General features: G+C 39.1%; 2 protein-coding genes across 4 annotated transcripts in view; both read left to right on the top strand.

Moving 5' to 3' along the window:
* The first annotated feature begins 2,470 nt into the window (after positions 1–2,470).
* LOC119896103 (gap junction delta-2 protein) lies at positions 2,471–3,586 on the top strand. The gene has a single exon (XM_038709583.1). The coding sequence runs from the start codon at positions 2,471–2,473 to the stop codon at positions 3,584–3,586; it is 1,116 nt and encodes a 371-aa protein (XP_038565511.1).
* A 1,358-nt stretch (positions 3,587–4,944) lies between these two features.
* LOC119895856 (unconventional myosin-XVIIIa-like) overlaps positions 4,945–13,210 on the top strand; it is a 63,295-nt gene continuing 55,029 nt past the window's right edge. For all 3 annotated transcript variants that reach the window (XM_038709229.1, XM_038709226.1, XM_038709227.1), the window contains exons 1-2: positions 4,945–5,028; positions 6,210–7,322. In XM_038709229.1, the coding sequence (XP_038565157.1) occupies positions 6,339–7,322 (984 nt within the window). In that variant the 5' untranslated portion in view covers positions 4,945–5,028; positions 6,210–6,338. The remainder of the gene's footprint in view (positions 5,029–6,209; positions 7,323–13,210) is intronic.

Here is a 13,210-nt window from a genome sequence, read left to right on the forward strand (position 1 = left end):
TCATTTCTAATGTTGTTTATGAGATGATTTTTGACTTACGTGTCAAGCCTGCTGATTTGTCAAGTGTAAGTTGAGTAGGTCTATGTAAAAAAAAATAAATCTACATAGTTTCAAGACCATTTCTGTGTGTCTCACCAAAGAGGCATATCTTGTCACATGTGCATTTATTCATGAGTCATCGCAGAAGCATTTTTTATTTTCAGTTTTGTCCTTCACTGTGTTATATCATTAATCATCAAACTGGATAACTAATGATTACCTAACATGTAGTGGTCACTGACTCACACTAGAAATGAATCATAGCTGCCTGGAATCATCCTGATGTTTTTGCACATGTCTCAAAGATGTAATAAAAATAATAATAATACATTTTATATATAGGTGCCTTTCAGAACACTTAAGGTCACCTCACAAAACATAATAAACCAACAATATTGGTACAGGGGAGCGAGGAGAGATGTTTCACACATTGGATTTAATTTAGCCTAGTAATTTGATAGAAGGAAACACATCACACATGACTGTGAAATATCAATAAATAATTGATATCTGTTGGAGCAGGGTAATAGTCGTTACCAAATGCAGACAGACAATATTAGGAATTATAAGTATGAATGTCTGTGGTCAAATGACACCTTCAACCTTGGAGACAAAAAAGGACAGAGCATCTGGAGTTACAAGAATGACCTTCATAAGCACCAATGGTTCTCTTAGAGGCTCCAAAAACAACAACACTTGTTATATGTCATTCCAACATATTTCATTCAAACCCAGCTAGGCACACGCTGTATGTATATATTCTTATTCTATATTGGTTGTAAAATAAAGAAAAAAAAACACCTTCACATTGAGCTAATAATTACCCCATGTAGATACAAATTACCTGGGTATCACCCAAGCAACAGGGCACAGATTGCTTGGCAGCACCAGACAATGTACACATGCACAGTTAACAATGTTAAATTTGTATTATTTTGAGAGGATCACTGCATAGGTGAATACAAGATCATCCTTATTCCATTGACAACTCCTACAGAATAATCCTGCACTATAGCATCAGAATATCAGGTGTCAGAATGTATCATATGGGCTAACACAGCACAGTTTCTCATATTAATGAAAGTTGAATTCTTCTAAACTGCATGCAGCCAATGACAAAACAAGCTACTTACTAATGAAATTCATATCTGAACACTAATGACTTGCAGTTTATTGTATATTATATATTTATATGCGTGTATCCCTTACTTTCCCTGCTATTTTCACACTTTGTCTGTAGAGAGTGTGAAAAAGGCTTTTATAAAATACGATTTGAGATATATATTTGCTCGACAACAACAAAAAGTTGGAAAACAAGTGAAAAGCTCTTCTTAAAGCATAATACATGATTTGAAAATGGATTTTTCAGTGCTGTGGTGATCCTTCACGTTACGTTTTGAATATCCGTAAAGGGACTCCACTGACCAAAGTACTAATATCTTCTGGGAAAACGAGACTTGTATTTCAGCTCTAAAATGAAAGTGGACACAGATCCGTGCTTGAATCAGTATTGTGCACACTCTTTCCAGTATGTTCTTTGAACTCTCTGCTCGCCTGTGAATGGCTGTTCAGTGAAGGTGCCCCCATTGTACATTTCAATCTTTGTCCCACTGTACATTGAAAGCCTTTATTCACATACAGCGCAATGAACGTTTCAGTTAGAGCTAGGGAATATGTGTGGTCAGCCCATTCTCCCCTCATCCAGCTCAAAAGACATGATAACATCCAGCAACGGGCTCCACTTGAAAATATAGTTATGCAGATTGCTTCCTCTGATATTTTTCCAGCTTTGGATAAGGAAGACTCTCCAAAGGTAAGCTCCACCAGGACAGGAGAACAAATTAAATATCATGTCAAGTTGATTACGTCTGAGATTGTTTTCCTTTTTAATAATATATACGTTTCATGATTCATTCTTGGATTAGGATCAGAGTTTAGATCTTACTTGTGAGAATTGTGTCTCATTGAATGTAACTTAATGTTTTAGTGAATATGAGAAAGCGCTGGTCATTTACAGTGTCATGCAGCATCTGTTCTCATGTAATAGCATATAAACCACACATGATGATTATAACTTAAACATTTAATCTTTTCAAAAAATACATACTGAAAAATTACACCAACGGTCATGCCAGATTCTGACATGTAATATCAGATGATGACACACTGAGAATGCTATTGTATGATATTTAATGTATATTTACAGGGGATTTCTAGGTCAATATTTAAATCTAGATAATGTTTTAAAGTTATACATGTACAAATATATCTGGTTTCATGCACCTGCTTCCTTGGTAAAACAATTCTCCCCCTGGCACCCTGGTGCAGGGTGTATGAGCAACCACATCAGTTTGATTGTGATTCAGTTATTGATCAAAACATTCTGCCTTACTCCTGTGAATAGTCTTTCAACTATTGTGTTTCCACAGAAATGGGAGACTGGTCCATTCTTGGCCGCTTCCTAACGGAGGTGCAAAACCATTCCACAGTCATTGGCAAGATATGGCTGACAATGCTGCTCATCTTCCGCATCTTGCTTGTGGCCCTGGTGGGGGACGCTGTCTACAGTGATGAGCAGTCCAAGTTTACCTGCAACACCCTACAGCCTGGATGCAATAACGTCTGCTATGACACCTTTGCTCCTGTCTCACACTTGCGCTTTTGGGTCTTTCAGATCGTTCTTGTCTCCACACCTTCTATCTTCTACATTGTCTACGTCTTGCAAAAAATCACCAAGAATGAAAATGTAGAAGTTAAGAAGGTTGAAGTAGTACCCAGGTCCCCACCTGCAAATTTGGACAAATGTATTGGAGGAGATAAAGAGACAACTTTGGAAGCCGGCAATCCTTATAACACAACCTATAACAATGAGGACTGGAGCTTACTGGAGGGTGTGTGTGAAGAGAAGAGCCAGCTGGAAGAGGAATTGAAAGAGGTAGAAAAGGACCCAACCCAGCTCTCCAGCCAAGTTCTACTTATCTACATCATACATGTTTTGCTGCGCTCCATCATGGAGATAATCTTCCTTATTGGGCAGTACTACCTATTTGGATTTGAAGTTCCCCACCTCTTCCGCTGTGAGACTTACCCCTGTCCAAACAGAACTGACTGCTTTGTGTCTCGAGCAACAGAGAAGACCATCTTTCTCAACTTCATGTTCAGTGTAAGTCTAGGTTGCTTCATCCTGAACATTGTGGAGTTGCATTATCTAGGCTGGATTTATATTTTCAGAGTTTTGTTCTCTGCATGCTGTACATGCTGTCAGTCAGATAGAGGCCCGGTGCAGCAGGTGGAATTATACGCCAACAACAACCCACTGTTGCTTGAGCTCAAACACTCTTTACGTGGCAGGGTTGTTCTGCAGACCACCTCTACCATGTCCCGGGACAAGAGCAGCGGTGTCGCAAACCAGGCCCCGGCCATCTCCTTTGAAACAGACTCTACATTGGAGTGCACTTCAAAGAGAAATCCAGATGAGAAGGAACGCACCAAGACTAGACTGCACAATATGGCCAAAATAGGAAGAGGCAAAAAGTCATGGCTGTAAACAATTTCAAAATCATTCATCACTGCGCTTGTATATCTAAAAACTCATTGAAATTGAAATATTTTCAGGGTGGACTAGTTTAAGTAATGAAGTTAATGATTATTAAAATGATTCATGATTTTACAATTTAAGAGAGAAACTGTGACAGATTGTATTTGTTTTTAGCCTCAGAAGATCTCAGCAGTGCAAGAGTTCTTTACATTAATAAGTTTTTAATTTTTAATGCTTTGGAGATGTTGCATTGTTGCAGTTTGTTCACCGTTCTTGGTTTATTAGGTGTTCCAAGAGAAGCACTGATTAATGTAGTGCAGCATTTTCTGAAATGAAACCAATGTTTTTGCTGTGACTCATTCATATCTACACTAATTCCTACAGGATCCTTTGTAAATAGACAGATGATGTGTTTATACATCAGCGGCTTCATACTTAGTTAGCCTGTTAAGTAAGTCTATATGTTGGACCGATTCTCATTGTTTTGTACATCTAAATTGTGCTGCAAAAAAAGCCAAATTTAAAGAAAGTCGGTGGAGTGTAACCCATACAGTATGCTACATGTGCTCACTGCAGGACAAAATGCTTGATTTTTCTTGATGTGGTCAGATATGTCTGATAAAAAATCTTCTTACATGACAGTTATATCTCATAATATATCCTTAAGATCTTACATTTCAGAATTACAGTTTGAGCTGAAATGGTACTCATATGTGCAAAAGTCTCAAATGTATGAACTAGGGGTAGCACCAAACAAATACAAAGATTTATTAGAACATTTATGATCAAATTTTAACTCAGCGTCCCTTACATACATCCAAATGAAGACGTGGTTGGGCGTTGAGTTCCAAGATGAGGCAAAAGTGGAATACCTGGGAGTGTTTACTTGCCCCTGTGTATACCTGCACATTCAGTGTTCAAGTAAGTAAGTAAAAATACCAGGAGAGGTCACTGCTGTCCGGTTTACACAGGTGCTGGCTTCAGGTACTATTGGAATTTCTACACTTCTGAGGAGTTTTAAGCATTGTAGCCCCAGATAGGATTTGAAAGGGCTAATTTTGGCACATTTTGTCCATTATGTAACATATGAAGATGCATTGCATGAAAGCAGTTTAAGTAAAAGGTGGTGAAAGTATTCTTGCAATAATTATTTGTTTTTGTGGTGTTTTTCTGTTCCTTTAATTTCAACAGGTTCTATTTTTCATACGTAAATATATATAGGCTATTCATTCATGAATACTTAATGCCCGTTTTTTAATTAAAAACACAAATACGGTATTGGTTGTGTGCTAGGCCGTTTATTAACGATCTTACTACCTCTAAATCGGAGTTTACGACAAGCTATTGAAGGCATCACAAGTACATATCTCGTACCTACTGTCAATTACAAGGAAGAAAATGTTGAAAACTTCAAGCAAGACAACAACGCGGTTATTTGCGGGCAATTACAGGTAGGTCAGTGTCATATCTGCTACTAGCGTTTACTCTGCGGTATTTTATATTAGTGACATTTTACGCTGTCTACTGAAAGTGTTCCGTAAGGCCACCGGTGCTAGAGAATGAGGGCAAAGCAGCTTAAAGGGAATGCATTATGGCCAAGCTTTGGACTAATCGCAGCGACAACCTAGCTATAGAGTACCTATGTGCAGTAACTTCAGAAAAGCTAAAAGTCAAGAATGTTTTCTAATTTCTTGTGAAAAGTTACCACGAGAATATTCACAGAATTGAAAGTGTAAATGCTTTCAGCTATTTCAAACCCGAACTGACCTCAGGGGATGTGATTAAGTGTGGATTAGGTGCGAATTTACTGTTTATGGGTTCACACAGGATATGTGTGTGAAAGGCATGCATCTTCGGTTGAGAATCTTATGCACACATGTTCAGATGTGCGGCATCACTTTAATGGTGATGCTGAGCGCTTGGTTGCGAGACAGATAAGGTCAAATCTCTTCCAAACAGTTTCTGTATGTAGGGCAAGCTCAGATATATTGTGCTATAGACATGTTTCAGTATGCAGGACTGAGAGAATAACTCCCAAATCTAGAGTATGTTAATGTTTGTACGCCATTTCCATGTTGCAATGCATGGAAGGTGATATTCACACACAGTGTTGGCTACTTCTGATTCGAATTATTTTGATTGTCTGTTGATACTTTGGATGAAAAAACAGTCTGATTAAATAATAATTTTGCTAAGGGTGATGTACAGTATTTGATAAAAAATATGATAAGATGTAGGAAAAATGTTGTAAAATTCAATTATAGGCTCATCAGTCCTGCCATACACCAGCTGAGTATAGCTGGACTGTTAACCTACTGATGTGCATTCTTTGACTTGTGGGAATATATTCATAGAGATAAAGAGATTTATATTACAATATATATATATACATATATATACGAGAGTTGAAAAAGGGGCCAAACATGGATAGCATCATAGAAATAATTTACTGTATCTTCCAGCTTCTGTCATCATATTGTATGTGCGCTTACAGATGTGCATAATTAAACAATATTGGCCAGTATTGCCAGTTTCCTAGTCAGGCTCTGATTGCCAAACTAAATTAGACAGTTCTGTTAAGCTCTCAGAAAATATTTTCTTTATTTTCTTCTCTTTTTCTTTTTCCCTACAGATGACATCATAGGTCCTGTTGTGTCTCTGAAGTACTTTTATGAGATCTTTTCATAATTATTTATATCAAGCTGTCCTTTTCTCGCTGTAAACAATTCCAACTGGTTAAAGACTGCAGAAAAGTTTGAGCATGTTTCACCTAATTAAGAAAGACAAGGATAAGGAAAAGGACTCGGGCAAGAAGGATAAGAAAGAGAAGAAAGAGAAGAAAGAGAAGAAAGAGCGTATGTCCCAGGCAGAGTTAAAGAGCCTGGAAGAGATGAGCATACGTAGAGGCTTCTTCAACCTCAATCGAGGGAGTTCTAAGAGGGACCCTAGGAGTAAGTTGGAGATCTCTAGTCCCATCCCAATTATGGTGGCTAGCAACACGGAGCTCAGCCTGACAGACTTGGAGGCTGAGCGCCTTCACAACACCCTGGTGCAGGACGTGGGGCCACTGAGTGCAAGTACCTCTGGTGAAAACATAAAGGGAATTGAACTGGAACATCATCGCACCTCTGTAAAGGAGAGAGCAGCTAAGTTTGGGGAATTGGCCACATTGAATTCCGTGGTAGGCCAGAAGCACGTATCTTTTTCCCTGAAGAGTAAAGAGGACAATGCTGTGGAGGCTTCAGATCTTTCTGGGCAGAACTGCACTACATCTTCACCGAAGTTCCACCCCAAACCAAAAGGCACCAACATGGTTCACATTCCTGAGATAATGGAGAAGACCTTCCCTGGTGCAGACCTACAGTTGCCTATGCTTGTTGCGCCACCAATACCAGATCCGAGAGAGCTTGAGCTGCAGCGGCGCAACACTGGGGATTTTGGCTTCTCTTTGCGGAGGACCACCATGCTGGATAGGCAGCCTGATGGGGGAGTGTGTCGGCGTGTGGTACACTTTGCCGAACCTGGTGCTGGGACCAAGGACCGGGCTCTGGGCTTGGCGCCAGGAGACAGGCTGGTGGAAATCAATGGGGTAAATGTGGAGAACAAGAGCAGGGATGAGATTGTGGAGATGATCCGTCAGTCTGGAGAGACAGTCCGGCTTAAGGTGCAGACGATTTTGGAGCTGAGTGAGTTGAACCGCAGCTGGCTGAGGACCACTCAGGGCCTGCACAAAGAAGCCTTGGATGTAAGTAGTACTGTTGAATGATTTTCAGCCTACTGAGTGAATAGATTATAACTTGCAAACACAAATAGCACATTTTCTGGTTAATTTTCTTCATTGCCTAATTTTATACATTTAAGTGGTTACATCTCAAAAATCTGCTTTTTTTGTTAGCTATGATGTCACTTTGGATGTCGGGACAATTTCAGACTTTTGAAAATTATTCTCCATATTTGCATTTCAATGGGAAACAGGTTGTGTTCTTCTGGTCCTTGGTTATTTGGTTATTTATATACAGTGTATAGTTGCATGTGTTATTAAATTCATGTATGGGGTAAAATTTATCATCACCTAAAATAATTTTTTCTCACTGTGGTAATTCCACAGTGAGGTTTGGCACCCATGTATAGTGGATTAAAGATGTCTGGATCATGGGTGGAACTGTAATGACAATGGTAATGTGCCTTTGTGCTTGTATGTATGGGGGAGTGTGTGTATGTTTTGAAAGAGAGAATGTGTTTTGGTGTATATATAATCCCCCCTCCCGCCCCCCCTCCGAGTCCTTTGACACCAAACAATAGGACGCTGAAGGAAACAACGGCCCAAACGCCACCACAGACCATGGCCATATGGTCTTGTAAGACTTGGCTGGCAGCCCATTCAGTTCTTTTCGCTCAGATAATCATGTGCAACAAGTAAAGGAGCATCAAGTTAAGCTCTTCATTAAGTGGCACAACAAACACCTGAATTTGAGCTTTCTTCATTTTTGTGGTAGTAGAGTTTAGACAGTGGGGGAGATAAACTTTGGTTAATGTTAGGGCTGGGCAGTATGCTGTTATTTGTGATACATCAGTCATGTTTTCACTGCACTTTTACATTTTTCTAAAATTTCTTCCAATGTGTAGATGTAGATTTAATTCTGTAATCACAAAATTAGAACAAAATGAAACAGACTGTTTTGATTGAAAGCCCCAGCATACTAGTTACATTTTAAGGATACGTGTAAATAGAATGTCACACGCAAGAAAATATCACATGATACGATGGTATTTTGTCCTATTGAACTGCCCCATATTAATTACATTATAGTGTGTGTATTGATTCTGATAACATAAAATAGAAGAATATGTAGACGAGACAGATGTTTCAATCAGTTAAATTAATTCCCTTTGACACCACCACATTGGGCCAGTTGTCAGATACAGATTTATTCATTTATTCGGATTTATAATAGCAGACTGACTTACTAACTCACTAATATATAAAGTGTTTGAGTAATGACTAGGATTGTCGCCATTCTTTCGCAGCACATCAGGGTTGAGACCTGGGTCAGATTTGCTCAGCATGGTGTGAAAACTCAGTACTTAACCCATATTGTGGGGCTGTACTTGGCTTGTTGCTGTGGCATTTTAATAAGATATAAAAGGTGCACTGTACAAGGCTGGTGTGTACAAAGTTGAGACATTACAGCAGTGACAGCAGATAAGCTAACAATGCAAGTGCCATTTTGTGAGGCTCACTTGTTTTTTGCCTTTGTTACCAGGAAATCACATATGTTCTTCTGATGACACTTGTCCCCCCCCACACTCCCCATACAGAAGTAACAATTAAGGAGGCAAGCTTTTTATTTTATAATATTAAGTTTAACAGAAATGGTGTATCACAATTGGAGTGTGCACTGTAAAACAGCAGGTGTGAACTTCATATGTGCGGATCTGTGTCTCACGTTGTCTTTCTCCCTCCATCTAATACTTTTATCCATGTAATCATGAGTTTGAATTACATGGGACTGTTGGGATGAGTGTATACACAGCCAGATATACCATTCATTTGCTTGATTTGGTCCTACATTGGGCCGATCTTGATGATCATCACAGGACAGACCATTTTAAAGAGCAGAAAATGTGCATGTGAGCGTGACCTAGAACCAACAGCACTATTTATAGTTGGTTATAATAAGATGTGGATTCTGGATCTAGAGCTCCGCAACACAGTTAGAACCATAAATGATGCATGAGCATATTTTGCATGTTGGCTGAATGTAGTTAAAGGTTAGTAAAATAGTTTCACATTTTGGGAAATATGCTTATTCACTTTCTTTCCCAGTGTTAGATGAGCCGTTCGATACCACTCTCATATCCAGCCACTAAAAGTGAAGCTACAGCCAGGAGGCTTTTAGCTTAGCTAAACATGAACACTGGAAGCAGGAGGAAACAGTTAGCCTGGCTCTGTCCAAAGGCCTGCCGCCTAATTGCTAATAAAGTAACTAATGAACACAGTGGATCTCTATCTGTGTTGTTGTATCCATATCTCGTTGTGGTTTTACCATATGGGCTTCTTTGCTGGGTGCAGTGACTCCCTGGAGTCTTGTCATCACTGTCAGGTTGCAAGGAATCTGTGTAACTGTAGGACTGTAGTAAGAATACAGTAAGGAGCCAGTTGTTGAACAAACATTCAGGTTTGGTATCAGTTGAACATCTGCTCTCCCTCTGTCTGCTGTCTCTTTCAGTTTTATCATTGCTGTATATGGTTTCTTGTTACAGTATCATCAGATGGTTTGCTTTAAGATGCATAACACACCCTCCACCTTTACACACAAATCTGAAAAATACAGGAATCTACTCACCAATTGCATTGTCTCTGGCACTAAATGAAAATAATCTCAAACAATTGCTATTTGTTATTCAAATGGACAGTAGTAGATCACCTCTCAAGAGAAAGAAAGAACTACTCCTACATTTATTCTGGGCCTAAATTAAATTATTTCATCTCTAGGCCAAGTATGCACAGCTGAGCACATGAACCTTTTGTCCATTGGGTGGCAGCCACTGTCCACACAAAATGAGGCCAGAACAACTATTCTTCTTTGGTTTTATTTCCAAAGCGTTCCATGTCTTTCCGAAAGCATTGTAGGCTCTGGGTTTCAGGCCAGTTGACCCGTGTAAAAAAAGAGTTTGAACTATTGTTTGAAAACAGGATTTGAAACTTTCTAGCAAAGATGTGAATGTCTTTAGTGATCACACTCAGAATTTATGCAACTTTACAAACATTTGGCCTCAGACTTTCTGAATATGCACAGAGGGGAAAGATTTAAAGAATTCAAAACAACCAAAACCAGTCTGGGTTGAATCTAAAGGAGGATGGTCTAATCCTGTGTGTCTGAACAAGGTGCAAAGTTAGTGCTCATACCAAATGTCTGTTCAGTTTGTAGAAGGGAATTGTGTAAGTGGGGCTGTGATACCCTGTGTCTGCTTATTGTTGTCCCACAGACATTCTGAAGGGAGGGGCACTATTAAACAATTTGCAGTTTTCCAGCTGGTTGAGGTTTCAGTTGGTGAGAGGCATTATGAAACAGAGTTGCTATGACATTTTCTAGAGGGGACTCACAAAAAGTCATTGGTGCCAAAATGTGAACTGGTTAGTGTCTTCATGAACACCACATGTCACTTAGTTGTACACCTGAGTCTATTTAGCAGTGCTGAAATGACATTTGCTTGATACCTTTTACTCCCATATTTAATAATTAAATAAAAAATATAAATTTAAATATGGTAGCATAACAAGAAACAGGAAAAGCAGAGCCACGTGATATTTCAATAAAATCCCCAATCAAACATTGCAGGAGCTTATTTAACCTGTTTACATTTAATAAAACTAAAGACCAGTGTGGCCCATGGCTGACCTGATGTTGCCGAATGTTTCATCTAATATCCCTGCATCACTTATCTCTCATCCCATACATTTCCTGTCTTTCTGCAGTCCAGACACAGTTTCGTCATTAGAAAATTAGCAAATGGTGTAATCTTCTCCCCAAGCTGCCCATTTAAATCACATCATCCCCCTTTCTAGTGGGAGGCGATGCTACAGAGGCAGAGTATTAGCACAGGCGTGGATTAGAAAGAGGTGGGGCTTCCAAAGATAAAGCTGTTTGGTTCATGATAGAGGCTATAGTTGTGTAATTTCTCCTTACCCCCATTCTTTACATGCATACAATATTTAATGTGCAATACTTTTTTGCCGTGGCAGTACAGTGACACAAGTTGCAGACATTGACCTATCAGCTGAAATGAGTAACTGACTATTTTGACTGCGTTTGACATACTAAGGCACACATACTTGAAATTCTTGGGTGTGTGACTGATACCATGTCTGTCAGCCAATGAGACATACACATTTATCAAACACACCCTTATCTTATCAGACATAAGCAAGAGCTATTTTAATTGAGCACCATGATTTGTGTTATGATGCTTTTAGTGTCTCTACTAACAAATAATACAGGATATATTGTTCATATTATGCGTTACTGTTTTATGGAAATCATTAATGTATGCTGTCACAACAGTGTCCAGTTTCAGTATTTGCAAATCAATTCTGCCCCCCGCCCCCAACACAGGAACCACAGGTGAGATCCCACCTGAGTTTAAATTTGATGCTCCTAAATCATGCCCATGTGACCTACTTTCAGAAAGAAGTTCTGCTTTTCAGGCCTATTTACTATTACTGAGTAAAATCTGGGTCACATCCTGGAATTTTGAGAGGACTGCGTGTGATGTCCCATTCATTTCTGCTCTTAGTTTCCAGAGCATGGCCACTGGTCAGATGTCATGAATTCTGCTTGCTTTTTTTTGGAATACACTGCATGGAGATCTTCCGTCAATAAATGAAACACTTTCATTTCAGGGATTTTGTCCTTCTGTCTTCAGATTGTCATAGCTTGTCTGTGCCTGGTTTGTCTGTTCTCCTGGTCAGCGCTGCATTTTCTACCAGGGCTACAACCGAGATTATGAAAAAAATTGAAGACATTGTTGTGGACAAACCAAGAATCTATTTTTCATTTCATGTTTTCAATCATATTCAATATAATTATATTATTAGGATTAAGTGGTAATAAACTCTAGTTAACACTACACAACAATTTGCAACACGATTCACACAGATTTCATAGTATTGAAGGATTTAACTGGGACAGAATCAGCAGTGTTTATGGTGTATAGAGTCCTTAATCTTTGGTCCGCACTATGTGTAGACAAACAGCCGACATGATGCTGTGTCCCAGTAACTGACTCTGGGGATTAGCAAACTGTGCTAGATAGAAAAGCTAGGCTGGGTGTTTGGCTGTTGCTGAGTGTTAATATGTAAACCTGATTTCACCATGAGGAAGAAGGAAGTAGTAGTAGTAGTAGTAGGAAGGCTCTATTTTTGCACACAATTAAAATAGGAATTTTAAATTTATTTATAAATAATTCTGGATGAATTAGTTAAATTGCTATCACTGTGTGCATTGTATATAAGCACTGGCTATTTGATAATGGAATCTGTTCATGTGTTTATGAAGAGAAAACATGCCAAGATTAGATTAGCTTATCCCTGCCCAGCCAAGCCTGTTGCTACACTTCCGTGTTTTCCTTGTGTGGCTACGCTCCATGGATCCAATGAGCTGAATACCTACCTCCAGGCGAGTCACCGTCACATGTGTTTTTTTACCCAACTGGTTTTACAGCAATGCAGTGTTGACAGAGCTTTCACGTCAAGCAATGTCTTGAAACATTTTGTTTTGAGCAGTATAAGATAGCTATAAAATCCTAACTGACCGGTCTGTATTTCATTTTATAATGTTGATTTACAGTACAGCTAAACATGTAATGAGTGTTGTTATTTGTTGTATACATGGGCTTGGGACATGCAGACACTGCTTGGGGTTACATTCTTGTTAAGGTTTGTCACCGAACAATACAAGATCTCAGATTTAGGTCAGTAGTGTGCCTACGCAGACCCCTCTGTGAAATAGAGAAATTGATTCATAAGTTTATAGCTCCCCCTTGTGGTGTAAAAGGCATGGTGAGGAACATGCTTTCCACACAAATATTAAATACATGGTGTGGCCTTAGATAATACGCCTATATTTAGGT

The sequence above is a fragment of the Micropterus salmoides genome, unplaced genomic scaffold (assembly GCF_014851395.1).
Source record: "Micropterus salmoides isolate LMB-PRFRI ecotype aquatic unplaced genomic scaffold, ASM1485139v1 Ms_hic_scaffold_9, whole genome shotgun sequence".
Lineage (NCBI taxonomy): Eukaryota > Metazoa > Chordata > Actinopteri > Centrarchiformes > Centrarchidae > Micropterus > Micropterus salmoides.

What these genes read in the sequence shown, in the direction of transcription:
- LOC119896103 (XM_038709583.1), top strand. Translation starts at nt 2,471, where the DNA reads ATGGGAGACTGGTCCATTCTTGGCCGCTTCCTAACGGAGGTGCAAAAC.